The sequence below is a fragment of the Colossoma macropomum genome, unplaced genomic scaffold, assembly GCF_904425465.1.
Source record: "Colossoma macropomum unplaced genomic scaffold, Colossoma_macropomum, whole genome shotgun sequence".
NCBI lineage: Eukaryota > Metazoa > Chordata > Actinopteri > Characiformes > Serrasalmidae > Colossoma > Colossoma macropomum.
In genome coordinates, this window is record NW_023494804.1 from 24,376,293 (window position 1) to 24,399,792 (window position 23,500).

At 39.6% G+C, this 23,500-nt stretch overlaps 1 protein-coding gene across 1 annotated transcript in view; it reads right to left on the reverse strand.

Annotated features, from left to right (window-relative positions):
* Positions 1-417: 417 nt before the first annotated feature.
* Positions 418-23,500, reverse strand: part of snx30 (sorting nexin family member 30) — a 29,080-nt gene continuing 5,997 nt past the window's right edge. Inside the window, exons 2-9 of the mRNA XM_036595038.1 lie at positions 17,156-17,344; positions 13,072-13,182; positions 12,094-12,252; positions 9,375-9,564; positions 8,224-8,423; positions 4,022-4,108; positions 3,029-3,181; positions 418-1,220 (exon numbers count right to left, since the gene is read on the reverse strand). Coding sequence (XP_036450931.1) covers positions 1,149-1,220; positions 3,029-3,181; positions 4,022-4,108; positions 8,224-8,423; positions 9,375-9,564; positions 12,094-12,252; positions 13,072-13,182; positions 17,156-17,344 — 1,161 coding nt within the window. The 3' untranslated portion in view covers positions 418-1,148. The remainder of the gene's footprint in view (positions 1,221-3,028; positions 3,182-4,021; positions 4,109-8,223; positions 8,424-9,374; positions 9,565-12,093; positions 12,253-13,071; positions 13,183-17,155; positions 17,345-23,500) is intronic.

Sequence of the window (23,500 nt, forward strand, 5' to 3'; positions counted from 1 at the left end):
TTCACTAAGAAAATCAACAAAACTTGTAATTTTACTGGAAGTGTTCAAACTTTTGCATACGAATATGAATAAAGAATGAAAACCTAGAGCAGGTGCTGTTGCAGCCATGGTTGTGAAAAATCATGAAAAGATCATTACGTTACTAGCACTAATACTGCAGGAATGCTGAGCTGACTACAAGTTCTAGAGCTGTACAGTTGACCGCCACTGAGAGTCATTACATCCACTTGAAAGCAAAATATCAATTAATAGCTTGTATGTATTTCAGATTTCATAGTAACCATTAATCTGAACGTCATCTGTGTCAAACCTTAGTTCAGGACCAATGGATCTGACAACAGGCTCCACCCCACCCCCAACCCAGTGCATTCACATTACTGGCCCTACCAGGATGTCTGAAAGTGATCATAGAGAACATTTCATCATAAATATTTAATGAGGTCAGGCAGGCAGGGCTGGGAAGAGAACCTTCATTCAGATTCAATGACCAGTACGTAAATCATGAATGTAGAGAGGTGGCTACCTCCAATGTCATTTGACGGTACTAGTTCCATAGTGTTCCTGAAAAACAAACAAACAAAAACAAACAGAAAACATTGCTGAGTTCCTCTACATCTTTGGTCAGAGGAATGTGGACGGTCCTGGAACCATCTCTCCGTGGTCTGAAGGCGAACAACAAACAACAACAATGATGATGATGATGCGGCGCCCTTAAAAGGAGCCGAGCTGAGGGCAAGCAGACTTTACAAAAAGTTTGTTGGCAACCGTTTGCTTAAAAACTATAAATTTCGCTCGCTTGACTTCTCTTTTCCTCTCCGCACCGCAGTCGTTCAGAGGATTGTCCCTTCTGTGGTTGTTCTGTGGTTTGACTTGCTGTGCTTCTCGAAATTACAGATCCTCCTGCTCCCAAACAGGGCCAGAGAGATGGAGGAGGGGTTTCGGATGGGGTTTCACAAATAAAAAGACACTTTACGAATCAGAAAACTACAAAGTGTTGTCCAGTCTTTGTGTGGCCCATCCCCCTGCTCCCCCGTGATGTGACAGTTGGCTTCCCGAGGGGCCAAAGCCCGTTAAGACACGCCATCACCATCCACGATCCACAGGGTCATCAGTTCTCAACCCCGAGAGCAGGTGACTCACACATGTGCTCAGTTCGTTTCTACTTTGGCTTCTTGTTTGTCCTGTAAGAGCGGAATGAGGGACTCCCACGCTGCAAGGCACTGCAGGACAGAAGAAGCAGAAGGAGCTGTTAACATCTGACTTTTCAATCCCCAAAGCAAGTCAAACATTTTTCATAAGGAAGTGCATTTGAGGTCAGAGGACCTTTTCACTTCTTTCAAACTGCCTAGACATGTGAATGTTCTGGACACGCCTTTGGAACAGGAGGGGTACAATTGTTAAACCAATAGTTTGGCCAAAAATCAAATTTACAGAATTTTTCCATTACAAATGTAGTCAAATCAGCCAAGATGGGTTTGGTTCTTTAGTTTTGACTTGAGAAATTCACATGTAAAACAACATTCAGCATATTGACTGATAGTTGAGGATCAGGTTTTGGTATCAAAAGGGAAAAGTGGTATCAGTGCATCTCTCCTTAATAATTAAGATTAAAACTCAGAAGACACGTGTAGGTTCACTGGTGGTTTTGAACAGTAAATAAAATGGCTTTATTTGTGTAGACAGGAAAGTTTCTCTACAATGAACTATTTCATCAAACCACTCTGAATTACTTTGTTTATAATGATTAAATTACAAAGAAATTTTGAGAAAATAGTGGAGATCCTCTTTAAAGGGGTGATCCGGCTTAAAATTAGGGTTTAATATGTTACTTGTCATGTTGTGCAGTACTCAGCAACAATTTTTTTTAACCTTTCATCCAGTGAAAAGAAGCCAAACTGAGGTAAAGTATCTTGATAGCCAGCTATCTTGCCAACTGTAGCTTTTAGCTGGTTCAGCTATTTCTCTTATTTCAACGATGCGCTCTCTCTGTTTTAATTATCATATATAGACAGAAACTACAGTTATAAATCTGAAGGTTGTCACATTAAAATAAGTTTTTCAAAGGTTCCTCCCACCTTCAAGATACATCATCGGAAGTGGGTTTTCTTAGTTTTTAAACACGAAAATCTCGCTCTGACTACTGGAGCACTGCTTTGGGATGCAAGTAAGCATGTTTACAACTGCCATAGCGATGGTTACACTTTTAAATTTTGCTGGGAGTGTCCCTTTATGTCCAAACACATTCATCACATGATCAAAAGCATTGGTATTTTTGCATATTCAGATACAAGTAAACATTTTAAACTTGACATTGTAATAAAAAACAGCAAAGAGCTGCAACAATCCATCTGTGGACTCTTTTGCTGCATAAACTAAAACCAGATTCAGCCTTTCAGCTCTGTTCTATGGACTCTTCCCCTTTTGGCCTTGGCTTCTGGAATTTTGCAGAGCTGTGTCAGTATTTGGCACAGCTGATGAGCTAAAAGGTGAAAGAATTCCACTGCTAGTTCCACTCACCACAGCCGGAGCTATTTCAAGGCTACAGTCAGTCTAGGACTGCTCTCAAGCCATTGTGTATTCAAATGTGATGGATTATGTTTTGTAGCGTTTTATGTTTTAGCACAGCAACTGAACTGACAACATGTATCTCAACAATAGTATCTCCATCTTTGTCATGCAATGATTTGGATCTTTTAATTCTGAAATCATTAAGGAGTAAGCTTCCGACGTCAACATACTCCTTTTACAGATGTAACAGAAGAATGACAAGAAAAACGTTCCATCGCTTTGTAAACAAAAGAGGTTTTAAATAAGAGTTTGATGTAGTGTATAAACACATGTTTATATGATGTATATAAACATCCAGCCTGTTTTTGGATTGAAGCACAATACAGAGCATCCAATCAGAGCAGAGATCATTTACATACATCAGTGTTATAGGCACTGCATCTGTTTCGTATTTACAGGAAAAAAAAATGGACTTGCGCCGTTTCAACCCTTTCACGTTAACCTAGCCTTCCTCCCTCACCTTCTCATAGTACTGGATGTTTTTGTCTGCCATGCCGGTCAGCAGCTGTCTGAAGTCCTGCCGTTTGTTGTTCTGCCAGCGGTCCCAGTCGGCCTTCAGGTCAGCGTTGAAGCACTCCGCCCGGTCCTGGCACTTCTCCACGTCTGTGGGCATCTGCAAGAGGGATGAACAGAGGAAGATTAGAATGGCCCACATACTACCAGTAACTCTGCCCTGCATTAACCCCTTGATCCTGGCAATGACCAAACAGCAAATACTAGCAAACTGTAAACCATTCACAACTCAGGCAGCAAAAGGAGCCTAAGAAGTTCTAAAATGTCCTAAAAAGCAGTGGTCAGTTGAGCGAGATATTACTTTTCAGTACGTGCAGAGGGGGCTGCAGCACCCCCAGATTTCAGGACTGCAACTACAAAAACAATTATAATACAGGGATCTGAGCTTTTTAATGATTTGAGCATCATAAAGACCCATGTGTGCTTGTAAAACATAGAAGTTCTTTTAAATGAACCGTTATATCTCCCGCTTAGGGTGCTTTCCAGCGTTAAATCTCACCGCGTGCCTGTGGATGTGACTTGTTACTTTACCACATATCAATAATCTGATCAGTTGCCACTTAGTTCATTTGCCTAAAGTTTATCCAGAATGAGACAGCAAAGAGAGGATGTGCATCAGCAGTCTGACGTGTCAGTTATATCTATGTATTGTCTCGCTCATTATAGTGCAGTATGACACATTCTGTTTGATGTAAATTATCAAAAAAATCAAATGAAAAAAATGCAGATAATTGTGCATTACATCACTGTTCACGTCACATATATGCTGCTTAAAATTTCAGCTCCCTAAACTTAAAACATCTTCCCATGTCCCTGAATGTGTGTTTCTAAGTAGATGTATGTAAACTTGTAATAGACTATGTAATTACATTTTAACAATAATGTAACATGACAAATGTAAAGCAAATTGACAACTATATACACTGTTTTTAAATCTTACTGGAGTCTTCTTGTCCTCACGGAATGCTACAGCCTCCAGCTTGGCCTCGTACTCCGCCTGGACTTGGTCCCTCTTCTTCAAAACATTCTGTAAACAGAGAGCAGCAGCATGACTCAAGCATCGTACATTAGTTCCGTGAACATCCTGCCAAGCATCCATCATTAAAATGCTACACAAATTCTGTTTTAATAATCTAAAGGCCATTATTTTTTGCCTTATTTAAAATCCCACTCACGGTTGGCTTTCTGAAATGAGTTCACGGCTCAGTGTTTAGCGTAATTGCACTCGCATAAAGAGTCGGCTTCAATATGGAAGCTATTTAAACAGCTTCTCGCCTTGTCCCATAAATCCAGGCCTGTAGACTCCCACTGAACTGTCTGCTGAGGCATTCCGGGTGGAAGAATGATGGCCCCCCGCGATTGGAAAAATTAACAACATCCAGTCAGCAACAGAGAAATGCTGAGGCACCCAATCTGTTCTCATTACAGCCCCACGGAAAAGACTGCCGTCAACACAAAGATAAGAGCACTCCAAACCCAAGCTGAGAAGTGATGTGTTTTTAGTCTCAACCTAAAATGAAAACAAAAAAAAAAATGCTGCAACTGTCCATTTTAGCACTGCAGTAAGGTTTTCAAACAATGACATCTCTACAATGCAATTATGCCAGAGGGGAACCCTCAGGGCCTTCTGTGAAGGCCTTATGATTTCTGGGAGAAAAAAAAAAAAAACTTTAATTTTGAGCTCTTTTTAAATTCAACAGTATCAAGCCTGTAGTTAAACTTTCATGTATTACAGTACTGCTCTTGTTCCATTTATATCAGAGACTGTTTTTCCTCCATGATACAGAAAATCTCCCTCGCCAATTGATTAGGACTTCAGGAGCTGAAGAGAAATCCTAATGCATTAGATTACCAACAACATAAAGTGACAGAGGACTCAACCAAACATGTTTTCATTTTCAATAGATCACTCTAGGCCTTCTGGAAGTCCTAGAAACAGCCTAATCATTGCATTGTTAGAAATGGAAAACAGTGGCGACAGCTCTATACCAGAAATCACTACTAAAAGAGGCACTGTGAAACTGTTACAAGTATATGTTAATATGTCTGTCACAAATTTCAATGACAAGTACAACATGTAGAAGCTTCAAATGTAGCGCAAAAAAAAGGTTTATGTAAATCCATGTTAGCACTAACAGACTACTAGAATCCCACAGGGGTGCTAGCAGTGAGCATTATCGCAAAAGTGAGTATTTTCCTCATGTTTTAATCAAGTTTTGACATTTAGCCTGAACTGGAGGCCTAGCTTTAACAGTTATTGAATTACACAGCATCCACTAAAAACCCATAACTGCATCTAATAAGGCCCAAGTCTTTTCCATACTGTTTAGCATCCAGCATGGTTATGAGATTATTACTGTAGCAAGTCAAACAGACTGCAGAAGTGATGACCACTGGTAAGATTCTATCTGGATAACAATGTCTGTTTACATTTTATTAGTTAATCTTCATAAGGTGATTATGTTAATTGAGTTTCTCTCCAAGTAGAGAGGCTCAATAAAAAAGGCTTCACAGTGCATATTAAAATGTTGTAACTGCACATAAAACATTGTTTAATGGATAAAGACAGGAACAGGATGTGTAGCTTGTGAAATCGGAATGAGAGAGAGATTTTCTGTACTGTTTTGAAGTACTCTGTGCTCTCTCTCTCTCGCGCTCTCTCACTCTCTCTCTCTCAGAGCTGTCAAGTAAAGGCAAGAGGAGGAAACATCAACTGCTGAGGTCCTCAATTTTTGAGCTTAAGATAGAGAAACGAGAGAGAGCAAAACAGAGAAGAAATAGGAAAAATAGGGCTAGCTCTAACATTTTAAAGGCTTTGAATACTCGTTGATATTTCTGAAGTACTTAAATACTCATTCTCAAATTCACCCCTAAAAAGCAATAATATTTGCAGTGTTTTCAGCTATTCTGTCTGATGGAAAACATACGATTAGATTTTGACTAAATGTTTAAGTCACAATGGCTGTGCTAGATACGTGTCTTTCAAGCTTATTTTACTTTGACGTGTGCGCTAATGAGACCCATAGAGATCCAGTCAAATCACTACCTTCCACTTTATATAGTGTTGCAAACTATATTTAAAATAGTAGTAAGCTAGAATGTGATTATATTTTTGGTGTAGTAGCTGCAAAGCAATTGCTCTGTTGAGGAAGCATCTCTGACACAGCAGTTAAAAACGGTCATGGTGATTCTGTCGCAATAAACAGATCTGTTTGTCATCAAGTTTTAAACCTGCTGTATAAGAGTAGAATTTGAGGCGGTGTAAACTGAATGTATTGGTGATCTCTACTTACAAATTTGAGATGACTCTACAAACTACAAGACTCTATAAACCAGCATCTTATCACAAAATTTCTCTCAATCAAATAATTTAAATGTACATAATTTAAAGCGCTTCCCCACATGGTTTCTTTCAGAGGCTAATTATTGTTCTTTTCAAAAGCTTTAGCTGACAACACTTATCTGTGGATTAAAAGAAGAAGCCTCAAAAATACTAAATATTAAAGTAATGAACAAATAAGAAAGAAAGAAAGAAAGAAAGAAAGATGCATGAAGTAGAGAGAGAAAAAAAAAATCAGGAAAGAGAAAGCGGGTGTGTGTGAGAGAAAGAAAGAAAAATCAAGGTAAAGAAAAAAGAAAGAAAGAAAAAAGAGCATGAGAGAAACAGCAGAAGAAAGAAAATCAAGACAAAAAGAGAGGTTAAGAAAGAGTTAGAGAGAGCCAGAGTGCAAGAAAGAAGGAAAAAAAAAATCAAGATAAAGAGACAAAGAGAGAAAGAGAGAGAGCCTGCAAGACAGATAGAGAAACCCAGTTAGAGTAAGACAGATGGAGGGAAAGAGTGAGAGAGAGAGAGAGAAAGACAAAGAGAGAGACACACATGCAAAGAGAGAGACAGAAAGAGAGAGAGAGACAGAAAGAAAGAGAGAGAGAGACAGAGAGAGAGAGAGAGAGAGAGAGAGAGAGACAGAGAGAGAGAGAGAGAGAGAGAGAGAGAGACTCTAGCAGGTTAAAGGGCAGAGGCTGTGTAGAAGCATCAGCACTCTGACAGGCTTTATCTACACACAGCAATGCCATGATCAGACACATGACAGGAGGAAAAGCTCTCCAGCTTTTACAACTCACTTATGTGCTCAGCCAGGACAGTGAGAGTGCAGACAGGGTGACTGTGGCACTAAAAACACTTACTAATACAGGACTAAAACTTGATGATGAAGATGGTATACAAAATCTGAAAGACTGTCTAGCTGGAACAATCTTTTTTTAAACTGCCATGAATTTGGTACGTTTTTTCCACACCACAACCCTAAAAAACTAACCATTTTGCAACAAATGCTATAATCTATGAGGCTCCCATGATATTTTGATTGGTTTTACAAGGACAGCTGCCCTAGCCCCACCACAATGCTAACCAATCTCACTGGCTGACTCTCAAAGGCCCCCTACTTCCTGTGCAGTGTGCTGCACAAGTCAGGAAACTAGTGCTCTAGATGTTAGATAGGGAGTCATGGATCTAATGACTGAAAATACACTATATGGCTAAATGTCTGTGGCCACCTCTTCTCATTAGTGAATACAGCTGCATCAAGATACACCCACTGCTGACACAAGAGTTCAAAAGCTGGTATAATATCCACAGAAGAGCACTGCCAATAGAATGGGACATGCTTGAGCAGCCGCATGAGCCAGAGGTCACCATGCAGAGTGCTAAGCATTGGCTAGAGGGGTATAAAGCCCCCCAACACTGGGCATTGAGCAGTGGAACTGCATTCTCTGGAATGATGGAGCTCCATCCAATACCTTTAAGAGGAATTGGAGCAGCATTTGTGATCCAGAACTAATTATCCAACATCAGTAGCCAAGCTCACTAATGCTCTTATGGCTGAATGCAATCAAATCCTCACAGCAATGTTCCAACATGTAGTTTTAAGCCCTCCCAGAGGTGTAGAGACAGTTACTGCAGCAGAAATGGAACAAACCTTTGGACATGCAGGGCAAATTAAATGTAATAAAGGCTGTTATTTCATGACCTACATAGTGCACTGCATAGGGAGTAGGTGGCCATTTGAGATTCAGCCATTAAGCGAAAAAACAGAAACAAAATTAAGTCCCGCCTTCTCCCTCAGAGAGCAGCACACAGTTTACCTTCATGGACTCGATGTAGAGGATGTACTCTCGTAGCACAGGCAGGAAGTCCTCGCTCATGTCCTCTGTCAGTTCCTCCAGAGCGCTGCTGCAGTTAGCCACACAGCCCGCCACTCCGTCCAGCGGCTCCTGAAGCGCCTCCTCTGAGGAGGCCCAGGAGGAGTAAACCGGGCCGTACTCCCTCAGCTCCACCAGGTACTCTGAGGAAAAACATACAGAGGAGGGACATTGCTTAAAGGTTTTTGTAGCTAAAACGAGCATAATTAACTTTTACATAACCATTTCCCAACATCTCATTCTTCCCCTTGGAATAAACAGACTGTGCCTTTAAGACTGATTTGTAAATGACCTCTGTTCTGATTGGCTGCCCTGCTGTATGCCTTGTTCAAAAAGTAATACATTGCATCATTGAACTGGACGTTTTAACTGCTTTAGGTAGAACAGATACCCATATATTTCCATATATGGGCTGTATGGACTAAAAAGTGAAAGATATGTTCTGAAACTTTAACAGTGTTTGAATAGTTCACCAAAAAAATCATCAAAAATGTAAAATTCAACATTATTCTCTGCTATATTGCTGTAAAAGAATAAAGGGCCCATATTCTATATTTCTCTTGCATTTTATTTTCCCTTGAGGTCAATTTCTGACAACATTTGTGTGGGTTTATGTACCAAAAACAGCCATAATTTACTTTTATCTGACCATTTTAACCCCTCTGTATCTGGCTTTGTTAATGTGTCTTTAACTATATGTAAATTACCTCTGTTTTGATTGGCTGCCCTGTATTGTGCCTCATTCAAAAAGCAGTCCAGACTGAAACACTCTGGCTTGCATGGAAAGGTGGGGCTACATCAAACTCTTATGCCATTAAAAGCTACAGAAATTAGGTTTTTGACACTAAAGTTATTTCAGCATGGAGTGCTTTTTAAATGAAGCGCAATACATGGCTGCCAATCAGAACAGAGCAATTTTGCATCCATTAGTCTTAAAGGCACAGTAACAAAACCAGTCTGTTTAATTGCATGGGATAAAGAGAGTTTGGAAAACGACAACGGGACATGAACCCACACAAACATCATACGTGGCCTTTTGGGGGGAAAACAATACAAAAAAAGGGCACAACACAATAGCTGCCATCAGGCCTTACCTGACTGCTCTTTGATGATCCTCTGTGCTATCCTGTCGATGGTGCCCAGCTTCTGTGTGAATACATCCAGATAGTCACCCATGGCCGCAAACTCCACCGGCCGCACTCTCAACTTGTAGCCGCCTGTCACGTATTTCACAGACTCTCCCATCTTAGACAGCAGAGCCAGGCCTTGCCTCTTATTTAGATCCTACACAAAACACACACACACATGAGACTCCTTTCCACAAAAGACTAAAGGCCTCATTCACCAACCGTTCTTAAGAAGACGTTTCTTCCTAAAATCCACTTACGCAGTTTTTACAAAGATTCTGACATCCACCAGTGTTTCCTTATTTGGGATTTGTTCTTAGGTAAGAACAGAATCCACACACACTCAAGAGCACAAAGGTGCTAACGATTCTGCAGTTTAGGAACACAAAATGAATCTGACATACTTTTTTTTGGAACTTTCCTCAAGAACAAATTTAAGAAAAAACTTAGGAAGACATTGGTGAATGAGGCCCATTGAGACAAAACCCCTGTAGTGGTGCTGGAACCTGCTTTCAGAGCTTGGAGGCACTGTATGAAACCTCTGCAGAAGGCAATATTTCACAGCACTGCAACATTAGTCTTATTAATAACCGCTGTTGGCCATCTTCAGAAAGTTCCTATAAGAGTAATTACACCTGACTTTCTTGTCACACAGTCGATAATGAAAAGCTATTAGTGGGTTTGATAAACTACACTAGTGGCCTTTGCATTCCTGACAAAGGCCGCAGCACAGTGAGAAAATTCAGCAACTACGAACGGCCGCAGACTTGAAATTGACAAAAGCAGCTCTGTGACTTATCCACAGAGGATCCCTAGAAAAAGGGACAATAGTATAGTAACCAGCACTATACTATTAAAAAAATTAAAATGTGTCAAAACTTACACAGAAAGAAAGTTTTTGGCTGTCAAAGTACTGTAAAATTTGTCAATACTAATTTGAAAATAGTGATAAATGATGTCACAACACAATACGCTTTTCTGAACATATTGTGTGCTTGTACAACACTGACCAACCACGTTTCATAATAAAGAGAGCAAAATTTGTCCAGTTTAACTGGATATAGTGCAACAAAGTATGCCAAAACTGAATAAAAATCATTGTAATGACAGATTTGTATTTTTTTTTTATGTAACACTAGTTGTTCTATTTTCTCTGTTCTAACCAATCAGATGTTTGAAAAAAATAAGTAACATGACATATTGTGCATTGTGAAAATCAAAGTTTTGCAGTATGTTTTTGCCATTTCACCCACATTTAGACTGTAATTTTACAAATTTTCACCATCATCACAAAAACATTTACAATACAATACTTTTTCTTTTTCTACGGTGTAGGACAACATTTCATTGGAGATGGCACCAAAACCAATACCAGGTTATTGAGGAAAATGTTTTATATCGGAAGGAAAAAAGGATGAATATGTTCTATTCCTGTATCTATGCTATCCTGCAATATTCACAATGCGAGATGTGATGTGACGTGATGCTCTTCCTGTGGGGTTAGTAAAGGGGTTAGTAGTTTGAACACACTAGTGCTCAAGTATAGAGCCTGATTTTTTTATTATTTTTTTACTCATGAAACTTTTTTCCACTTATTTTCTTTTGACTTTCTCTTTTTACACACATGGATCAACTTACATCAAATCTCCTCTGAAATATCTTAAAATTAAAAACGTGTATCTAATTGCGTTTTTGACTGGAATTTTACACAGTACTGTCTGTGAAGGCAGAATGGATCGGTATCAGTGATTTTCATACCGGTTGGAAAATGCTAACTGAGCAACTAAACATCTCTATGAACAAACATATCAATGACATGCCACTGATTAGTTATTTAATCAAATATGTGACCAACATATACTTAAGGTCAAGACAACCTTGCCCTACCATGGAATATTACTGTAGTCTCATTCCTAGAAGAACTTTAATCAAGGACACAAGCACAGTTATGTTGGAAGAAGGTCATGCAGCTCACTAATACCGAGTCAGCAATGCTTGATATATGTGCTAGCATTCAAACCAGCAACCTTCTGGTTCCCTGTATGAAGACACTAGAATTCTAGGGGCATTGCAGCCTGAAACTCGCATTTAATATCATATTTGTTATGTTATGTAATATTCAGAAGTGCAGAACTGTATTTCTCAGCCTCATCAGTCTGACAGAATTAATTATTCAGAGACCGTTTTGAGTTTTCGTTTATCAATGATTTCTTACTACAGTACCCAGCACGCATTACATAAATATGTTATACAACTATCCGCCTCACTGTGATAAAGAAATCCTGACTGCTAGCATAGCTACTGATATACTGGCTAATAAATATAGATGTGATATTCAGCTTGCTAGCAGTACCATTAGCCAGCAAATGAGGACCAAAACATTCCAAACAGCCCACCCTCAAGTGTCCACCCCAAAGCAGTTGTACCCCCCCACACCACCTTCAAGATACATAAACAAATGTGGGCCTTTGTGGTCTTTAAACCAGAAAATCTCACCGTAGAGTCTATTGTAGCACCAGTAGGCATTTTCCAACAGATGTTGAGTCATAGTAAAGTTTTCATTCAGGCCAGATTGTCCCTTTACAAGCCCAACAGTCAGGAATAAAGGGGTAAAATACTGGTCACTGGCATCATTACATGTTCTTCCTGGCTCAAGGTGATCTGATAGACACACATGTGCACTGACCTTGGCTGACAGGAAGACATTGAAATGCTCATTGAAAGAAAGAACAGGGTGGTCCGCAACCCGCTTCAGGAATTTATCCAGCGCTTTCCTTCTCGTCTCAACAAACTCCTCTGAAAAACGGTCCACCACTCCTTTCATCACAAACTTTTCAGGCAAGGGCTTTGGAGAAAGAAGAAAGAAGAAAGAACGACAGCAAAAAGAAAAGACATTTAGAGAAAACCCATGTTCTTTTCGAGTTGCAGATAACACAAAAACTCCACTACTTGTTTCATTATCATATAGGTTTCATAATTAATACTATTAATATAACATAAGTTAATATAATATAAGTTCATAAACAGGGAATACGATCATTAAGTGCGTCATATCAGCGCAAAGTAGGACAATGGCTGATAAAATTTGGTCAGAAATGCAATTCAGCTAGTCCTGTGATACGCAGTAAACTTATGACCACTTGATTACAGAGGAATTCCTCTGATATTTAAAAATTTCTGCATAATTAGATGAAAGCTCTGTCCTAGAGAAACTTACTCACAATTACTCAGCCAGGATTGTTCACAGTGGATAGGAACCATATGAAGCATTTTATGCCTCTAAAAGCTACATCAAAGAAAGTTAATATGAATACGCTACCTGATGTTTGAAACATTGTTTTATGACAGTTTTGAAAAAACATTTCAGCAATAAACGCATTTCTTTTTAAGTGCAGATTCACCACTTTTCAGATTTCAGATTTAACACTACTGTCATCATCTATATTACATATAAACATCAGAAGACATGTGTAGATTCACTGGCTACTTCGGATACTCAATACAATGGTCACACTTGTATTTTGCACTGTAGATACTGCCACCACTGTAAAGAAATCCAAGCCAGTAAGTTTCTCTATAACAAACCATCTTACATCAAATCACTCAGAATGAACTGGTTAAAATCTCAACTGAATTATGCAGAAATGTTTGAGGATCTACCTACTGGAATAAGGTGGGTTGGCTGGCTGTCCTCTAGCTTGTTTCTCAGCCAGTCAAAATCCTGGTAGCGCCGCCTCACAGAGTACTCAGGCAGGTCAAACTCTGTTCTGGTGGTCTATGGATCAGATGGAAACATATATTTGAGTATCAGAGACCACTGACAAGAAGAAAAGTTATACACTTTTTGCTTTAATTTAAAGCCACAATCAGCACATAATCTTTGTTTACATGACACGTATAGTATATTCTAAGTATATATTCTAAGTTATTTGGACCAAACACTAGTATTGTGCTCGTGTTGCTAAATATGATTGCAAGACACCTTGTAATATTTTAAAATGCATTGGCAAATGTATCATGTGACCTGGTACAAGACTCAAAGAATCATCGAATGTTTGTTATGTTGGATTACATGAATAACTTGATCCACCACAACACTCACTTACCTAGAACTGTGATTGGTCAGGATGCTCACAGCACGCAGTGTGATTGGCTAGATGGCTCATTTACTGCTATGCAATAGCGTTATTAATAAACAATATACTGTGCAGCCCCGGCATATCCGCCACTGCTACATATAACACTTTTTAGATGACTCATTTTCTAAATAATGTCTGACTGCGAGTTTTGCTTTAGAATTGTGGCGCATTTCCTTTCTTTTAGTTGTTGTTGTTCGCTGTGTAGCCTTTAGCTTGCAGACTAGCAAACTAGCAGAATAGATTAATGAAGTTAATTTCTCTGAGACCCAGTCACACAATCATTTTCACTGTGCGAAACTTTGTCCTTAAATTAACTTTGATGAATTTTGAAACACAAATCACATCTCTGACCAATAACGCTGCTGCTCTGCTGTGTTGACCTGAACCTCAAAAATTAAGGAAATGCTAATTTAACTAAGTGTCCAAGCACTGCAACTGACCCCAACAAGTTACTCCACTGCCACGCTAGTTCTCCATACTAATGTGCTACAGAACAGTGTATGCTGTGGTGAGTATATAGTTGTCTGAGATGATTATGTTAATCTTTGTTTTTACTATTTACGGCAGGTGAGGTAGCCAGCTTGCTAATTGCTATTTTGGTTCCATTCCTAACCACAGCTCTACACAATTCCCCTCACTGCCACCAACCATGCCACTTATCTACATACATTATCTACATTTTGGTACGACTCAATGTGCAGCACTCCCATGAGAATATAATTATCTGACATAATTATGTTCACTTTTGTGTCGTTACTGCCCAGATTGCAAGCACATATCAGTCCGTGGGCTCGATAAGGTCGGCACATTGCTGAATGTATGCCACTGCTGGTCAACCCTGAGACCACCCAGATTACTGTCCTGCATGCAGGTCCTCAACTAGTTTTTAATTTCCTAAAACATTTTTAAATGCACATAGTTTTACAAAATAAAAGGGTAAGTATTATTTTTATTTTGGTAAACTAAGACATATTACAAACAACTGAGATGGAAAAAAAAAAGATTAGACCTTACAGTGAATAGAAATGTTGCTGACACTGCTAAATTAAAATTCTGTACTAATCTAAAGTAAAAAGTGTATTGGAAAAATGAAATGAAGGAAAATAAGTAAATTGGACTGCAAGCGGAAAAGAGCAAAGAAAAGTGGCCTTTCGGCTTAACTACCAGTGGACCGCCTGGAAAATGCTGAGCAAAAAGACAGTGGGCCACCAGCTTTGCTGACAGCCCTCTATTCTCCTGCTAGCCGGATGTTTATGGTTAGCGAGTTAGCTAGCTTGCTAACTGCACAAACATGGAAAGTTTTTTTGCCACCAATCTGGACCAGCAAACTGCAAAGCTTTAACAGATGGAGTAGTTTGCTAGTACTTTATTGCCTATAAACAGATTTGTCTGTCACTTTTCACCCACTTTTTTTGCCATTTTGGGGGTTTGAAAAGGGAAATGAGTCAGGTCGATTTCAGGATAACTTCTGTGCAAAGTCTGCTGCTGAAATCAACACCTTGCAGAACCAAGGGCTCATCTAATAAACTTCACTTGCTAAAGTAATGAAATGCCCTTAAGATGACATCGGGAGAAATGGTGAGTTTTTCAGCACTGAGGTCATGTTGAAAGAAGAAATCCTGACCCATTTTCTACATTTTTCTTGATTAAAAAGGGAAACAGAAAGAATGAGAAAAGCTCTGTGCTTCTTCTGTTTCTTTCCGAACTAGGTGGGCTTCCTACGAAACATTTGTGCCACACACATAATGGACCAGTTATCCATTAACCACTGTAAAACATTTCCACTAAAGCTGCAGACCACAGTCACTCAGAACAGTCAGCAAACAATCATCGGGGGAAGATAAATGTACTGCTAATCATACCAATAACCCACCGGCAGCTCTTTGTTTTCTCTTCCATAAAAATTAAACACAAAAGCAGGAAAACAAGCCTCTGTAATGGAAGTCTTTTTATAGACTAATGAATCAAAAGTGTCAAGCACAGGACCTGAATTCTCTCATTACTGACAGTGTAGTCCTTCTCTAAGGCTCAGCTCAGCTCTCATTAGTGAGCATAAGAGACTGTTTTAACTGAGAAGCTATTACCAGAGCGCGTCTTATCAGTATTATCTGGTTGCCGTGATACATCATATTACTGCTGAACCGTGAGCACTGCCTCGCTATTTTTCTCAGCCTTGGAAACGGCTGTGACTGGTGAGGTAACCCAATATCAGGCTATTTCATTTAGCACCTGCCTGTCTCAAATGCTGAAGGCTGTTTCTCTTATCCTAATGAAACCAGGAAGAAAAACAAAGAATAAAACTACATCAGTGAGCACATTACATAATTCCACCAAAAAGCACATAAACAGAAAATCAAACCTGTGAAAAAAATACACCTACTGTTGAAGGGTGAGCTAAATGGCAAAGGAAATTTGAAGACATTTTCATGATACCCAACATGCATCACAACATTTAGTGTTTAATGTTTGAGAACAATTTGAATCAGACACACTGCACCAGTAAACAATAGAGGCACATTTAAAAAGGCTATGAAAAGGAGAGATGCATAATGACTGGAATCATTAGTATCAGCAGATAATTGCTGTAAAAAAATATCAGCATTGGACACAAAACAAAACAAAAAAACAAAACAAAACAAAAAAAACTAAAAGGGTTCATATCAGCTCACTTTTCTGTAAGAATGTAAACACTGTTCAAGTTTCAAACCATACCAGCCACTGGCCCAGTCCATACAGGCCACATAAAGCTTAAACATAAGCTACACAAACAGCCCATTCTGACTTCACTGTTTTTGTGACGTTATGAAAATGAACACATTTACATATCTGCTTATTTAGCCTGCAGGAGTTTAGCCCTAAGCATTCACATTTAAGTTTTAAGAAGTATTTCAGTGTGGACTGCTTTCTGAATGAGGCACAATACAGGACAGCCAACCAGAATAGAGATCATTTACATATATCAGTCTTAAAAGCAGTAACTAAAACAGTTACAGGGGATAAACAAAAGATAGGAAAATGGTCATGTTATGACTATTTTTGGTACATAAAGATTAAAAATACATTTTAAAAAAAGTGGACTTTAAAAAAAACAAAATACAAAAAATGTAGGATATGGGACCCTTAAAAAAAACAGCAGGATTAATTAATAATCGAACAACTTGTAAAAAATAAATGAATAAAATTGGTAAAACTGTGCAGTAAATTGTTAAATCTGTGCAATAAAAAGGTCATTCAGAGTGGTTTGTGTGAAATGCTCCATTCTAGAGAAATTTATAGATTTATATCTGAGTAAAGTTTCTCTACAGTGCACCATTTCACATCAAACGTCTCTGAATGACTTTGTTCAGTCGATGGCGAAAGTGGGGGAACTGAACTCCTGATGTGGCAGAAGTTTTCGCAACGGCTCCATTGAAAACAACAGAATAGCCGGTTTGACGTCGACCACCTACCACCAGCATGTGAAAGCAGCCTTACACCTCTTTTTATAATTGTTCCAAGTCTGAATTTTATGACACATGCACAATGAATTACATCACAGTTTTTTAGGTAAAAAAGGCTCAAGCCAAAACTTCATAAGTGGATTCCAAAGCAAGCGCTGTATTCACTGACCTTAGTAGACACTCTGTAAGTGATGTATGTCTCCATGGTGGACACGTGTTTCTTTGGATCGTCCACGGTCACAAAGAGGTCACGCGTCTCTCCGTCTAGGTCATCGTCCAGCTGCAACCGGTTTAGCAGAGAGGAGGAAGATGCGGGGCTTGATGTGTCCACTGCATTGCCATTGGGCAGACTCAAGTCCTAAAGATATTAAAGAATTTTTCTAAGCATTTGGGACATCAAAAACAGTCAGAAGCGAATATAGTGACATCTTTAACAAAAATATTAGAATATAAGCTCCCTGTATTGCATTAGACTGTACAAGTATATGGTGGAACACAGTAGCAAGGGCAGTGTCTTGAGCGTCACATCATGGCTTATGCTACAGCCTTTATGACCACATAAAAAGACTATTGAGGTGGAAGAACCTAGTCAGAATGCTAAGAATATTGCAAGAGAAGAAAAAAAGGTGATGCACTGAATTTACTTGAAAAATATTAAATGTGTACGTAATTTCCACATGAAATAAATAATATGACAACACAGGTACTGCCAAAAGTGAGTAAACTGTACTGTATATATTTTACTAAGATGGAAGGTAGATGCACATTTGAATTGAGTAAATTCAGTGCTTCACTTTTTTCAGTATAGCTGATTCTCTGTAGTACGCACTTTGATTCAGTGCGATTCAGTGGGACCCCTGACTTGAAAATGCTAGAAGGTGACTTGAGCGAATGAGAGACTCACTCTGAGCATCCAGCAACTCAAGAGACTCATGAAACAGTCACAGTCTATATCCGCAGTCTGTGTATTTAAGGCATTCAGAGCCAGCATGGGTTGGGTACATTACACAGGGCATCACAGAGGGCAGTGTCACCTTGTTATTACCACTAGATCTGGAGCAAGCTGAGTACTGCAGGCTGGGGCTGTACAACATGGACGAAATACCATAGTGCAACTAGAAAAGCATATTTCCTGAAGAAAATGCAGTGACTGCGCAGTTTAAGCAGTTTCCAGGCAGTTGCTAGGGTGCTTCCAAATGGTTACTATGGTATTTCAGGCGGTCTCAAAGGTACTGAAAACCAGTTACTACGGTATCCCAGGGGGTTGCTAGAGTGTTGCTATGTGGTTGCTATGGCATCCCTGGTGGGTGATAATGTGTTGCAAGCCTGTTGCTGTAGCATCTCTGATGGTTGCTAGTTTGTTACTGTGGTATTCTAGGTGGTTGCTAGGGTGTTGCTATGTTATCCCAGGTTGTTGCTAAGGTGTCGTTAGGTATTTGCTTCGTTATTCCAGGTGGTAACTAGGATGTTGCTAGGTGGTTGATATGGCATCCTAGCTGGCTGCTAGCGTGTTGGTTGGTTGTTACTATGGAATTCCAGGTGGTTTGTAGGGTGTGGCAATGTGGTTGCTAGTGTGTTGCTATGCCACTGGGTGCAATTTCATCCATCAAGATGAGGCAGTTAAATGTAAATACAGTAATTTGCAAAATTTTGGGCACCCCTGGTCAAATTACATGTTTTGTTCATTTTCCAAATCAAAACAAGTACACATTCTCTGCAGAGAATACACTCGCTGAATTTAACATAGTGAAGAAAATGTGGCCTGTACAAAAGTTATATATTGTATATATTTTTTCGACATGTGAAATTTAGCAAATAAAGAGAAATGGTGCACTAATATTCGCATAAAAATTACCATTTTAGAGTGTTTTCTTTGTAGATGTTGTGGTAACTTGTTTCCAATGAGGAACGAAAATAAATAAATAAATAAATAAATAAATAAATAAATAAATGCTGAACAGGTTTACAACAGAATCCACAACTCCAAAATATCTTTTAGACATACAAACAGCAAGTATCCATGATCTGTGCAGGCATTAATTACAACAGGTGAAGAAAACATGCAAGTTTCTAATTTAAAAGAAACCCTTTGAGGCTTATCTTGTCTCTGGACAAAATCAAATTCCTTTCATTCCTGGATTAAGAGCAGGCCAGTGTGTGAGCTGCAGGTGCTTTATGAAGAGGTGTGTTGTGTCACAGTGAGGGGTGAAGGACACAGTACGACAAGGCTGCTCCAGGGTGCTCCGACATTCCTCCTGCTCTGAACAGCCTCTGCCAGCTCTTCTCCCAGCAGCCAGGAGGCCATCCATCAACTAGAGCCGCAGCATCTGCACCCGAAGAGTTCAACCCCTAACCACTCCCGCACCGCAAAACCACCACTCTGTCTGCAGACTGCTACTCTCCTCTCTACATGTCAGTGAACTACAACTTCCACCTAGATATAGCACAGTAACACTTTTCTTAGCTGATAAGTGATACCAAAATCTTAAATACCAGTTGACAATATCAAACTGTTTTCTAACTACCAAGCTTTAAAATGAGCTATTTTTAGTTAAAGCACTGAAGCTAGTCATCTCTGCACTGACCTACAGGAGAAAATACAGAGGCATAACTTATAGAAAACAATCAAGCCACAAACTGTTTTAGGCAAAACCTCAAATTCCTTTCTGCCTAAAAAGTGCAGTTCGTAGGTCTTAAAATAACAACTACTGCATCTAAACAGTGAACAGTGTGTCTAACAAAGAACCGCTTTGGATTCAGCCATGTATGCACAATTCTATACTGGACATAAAGTGCAATATTTGGGTGTAAAAGCCAAAATTTCATAACACACAGTGCACTATATAGAGAGATTCAGTCTTAGAATTTCCCAAGGTACGATCTTATAGATGATTAATATTGCCTATTAATGGGCTGTTTTTGTTGCAATTTTTAGCAATTTACCTTATTAAAGAATGGTTAATATTATACTAAAAAGAAACTTGTATCCATTAAATGGCTTATACACACACACACACACACACACACACACACTCAAGGTGTTGTAAGGCAAAATAGTCCCCAAAGAAAACATCACAAGACGTTGGAAACACACCCTTGAGATTCTGGTCCATGTTGACATGACTGCATCATGCAGTTCCTGTAGTTTTTTCAGGTGCAATTTCCTGCCATGCATCTCCTGTTCTACCACATCTCAAAAGGTGTTCTACTGGATTCAGATCCAGTGACTGGGAAGGCCACTAAACTGATTTCTTGAACACCATGTCACAAGGCAAAAGTTGTCTCAAACTGCTTTCTTGAACACTGATCTCATTGTCATGTTCAAGAAAGCAGTTTGAGACAACTTTTGCCTTGTGACATGGTGCATCATCATGCTGGAAGTAGCCATGAAAGGTGGTAAACTGTGGCCATAAAGGGATGCACATGGTCAGCAACAATTCTCAAATTGCTGTGGCATTCAGGTGATGATTGATCAGTATTAACGGGCCTAGTGTGCTAAATAAACACTCCCCACACCATTACACCACCTCCACCAGCCTGGACTGTTGACACAAAGCAGGTTGGGTCCATGTAGGTACCGAATTCTGACCCTACCATCTGTGAGCCTGTGCCCATTGCAGCCTCAGCTTTCCGTTCTTGGCTGACAGAAGTGGAACCCAATGTGATTTTTTGCTGTTGTAGCCCATCCGCCTCAAGGTTTGACGTATTGTGCATCCTGATATGCTTTTCCGGACAACACAATTGTACAGAGTGGTTGTCTGAGTTACTGCAGCCTTCGTGTTAGCTCAAACCAGCCTTCTCATTCTCCACTGACCTCTCTCATCAACAAGGCATTTTTGTCAGCAGAACTGCTGCTCACTGGATGGTTCTTCTTTATTGCACAATTCTGCGTAAGCCTGTTGTGTGCAAAAATCCCAGGAGATCAGCGGATCAGCAAAGAAAATACTAGAACCAGGCCATCTGGCACCAACAATCATGCCATGGTCATAATCACAGACCACATATTCTTCCTATTCTGATGACTGAAGTGAACATAAGCTGAAGCTGGATTTTATGCACTGCACTGCTGCCACACGACTGGCTGATTAGACAACTGCATGAATGAGTAGAGTGGATGGACAAGTGTTCCTAATAAAGTGCTGGGTGAGTGTATAACCAAGAGAAAATGCTTAGTTAGCTTAGAGAACCTGCCTGATACTGTATTTCACTTCACTTATCACAGTGCAAATGAGTGAAAAATTAAACCACTGGCAATAAAAGAACTGTAATTCCTGTATAATACTTAGCTATCCAGTTGTTGTTTTTATGCTGACGTTAGGGTAGATGTGGCTACTGATGTCATCACATGACCTTGTTTACTTCACTTCACGTTATGTTGCACTACAAGCATTTCAGGCTAGATTTGTTACAGAGTCAAATCTGATTTTCTGCTGGTAATGGTCAGATACCAAAACTGAGCATCAGATCTCTACCTAAACCACTTTAATCCGGACATGAGCCATTTGCAATTAAAATAAAGGCAGTGGCAGTTTGCACTAATAACACTCCAGCAGAATAATCCCTGTAATAATATCCCAGAAACTGTCTAATTGTCTTGATGCCTCTGACAGGTGTAAGCCCTGAATGAGGCAGCATTTCATTCCTAATGATCAACTGTCTTAAATTTTTAATTAAAAGATCTTTACACTGTTCTGTAAAGCTGTTGCTGCAAATGAACTGGAGCTTGTGTGGCTTTAACTGGACGTTAAAAAATCGCTTGTGGCCACAAAGACGTGATGGATTTCGCAAAAAAAAAAAAATAAATAAATATATTACTCTAGCCAAAATCCTCAATTCAGATCCGGAACTTAGGAAACAGTGACAGTATTTTCCTGACTGCGTGCCCACATACAAGAGCTATTAAACAAGTTCAGACGCTGACACTGTCAAGATGCTGATTCACCAAAAAACCCGCAAAGCAGCACAGCAGAAGTGAAATTTACTATATACATTCAGTGGAACTGAGGACAGCACTGTTAGAATCTAGAAATCAACTCAAAGTGCTCACTGTTATAAGAACACTTGCAAACCACAAGTTGAGCAAACTTACAACACTCAGGGCAACGGTCCCCACCTTTTCTCTCAGGGACGCACGTGCAAATCATCGGTCAGTCGTTGCGTAAGGACTACCAATAAGGGCCCTCAGGATTAGTCTCAGTCAGAGCTGGGTGATGTCCCCTACTCTATTACGTTTTAAACATTTCCAAATAATACCATTGCATACACTACCAGGGGTGGGTGGGTTTTGGGCATGTGGCTGGTAGTCTGGTTAGCATTAGCTATTAGCTTAACTAGCATGATAACAGCTCTGCTCACCACAGAACATTTTCGATTGTGGCTAACTAAAGCATGGACAAATTTATTCAACTCTGAGGGAGTGAAATCGAGCAACTGGCCCTGAGTGACGAAACTAAACCTGTTCTGTGGTGTTTAGATCGGTAGCCTGATCGGCTAACTTAATGTTAGCTTAGCAAGCAAATGACAGACCCAAACAGTGCCACATATCACAGTACAGGTTTGATTGTGAATCACTGGTGCTCTGCAGAAACAGAGACAGACAAAACTGAACCTGTTCTGTGGTGTTTGGAACTGTAACGTTTTGGCTAAGCTAACAAGAGCTTAGTTAGCAGGCCAAACATGCCACACAGCACAGGCTTGGCTCCACCTAACTGATGCTAAAATGAAACCACTGTTTTTAATGAAGGTACACGGGTTCAACATTCTGCGTCAGCACGCGGCGGCTCTCAGCAACTCTGAGCACTGTTCAGTTTCTCAGCACGTCACTCAGCATTTTGCCTTTACTGCATTTGAGCCATAATGACACCACAGAAGGCCTCAGTAGATCACGTGTGACTTAAAGTTTACACAGAGAAAGAATTAGATAAACAGACAATGGCTACTGGTCTGTTACCTAAAGTTAACGCTTCTACTCTAGACCTTTTTTCTATACATGCATTAATTATGCTAGAATCTTTCAGTTCAAAAACAGCGAGCTGCTGGTGAAGTAGTAAACTGAGGCCAAGTATGATTAATGATGGTAAAAGTTTTCTTTAATTAAATTTATAGCAGTAGAGAGGGACAATGACCTGTGCTCTGCTACGTGATGTTACATAACGTGATCAGTGAGCGGTGGACTTTGGTTTTTGTCAGGTTTTTCCTGGCTTTGATTTTCCCCTCCTTCTATCAGTGCCACTTATTGATGAGCTCCTCTAAAATACAAAAGGGTGGAATGTTTTTACTTGGGCGTTCAGATGTGGAAAACTGCATAGGTCGTAATTTCTAAACAGTCATAAGCTTTAAAATACCTTAATTACCATAATACCTTTCAACCCTAGTCTTGAATTAGTGAATTGGCGATGGTTACGTGCAGATTTTCATGATTATAATGTTTATCGTAGCTGTAGGTATGGTGGCTGAGAAAACCCAGCAAACTGCAGAGAAAAAATGAGCTGCAAACACACAAACACGTTCATCA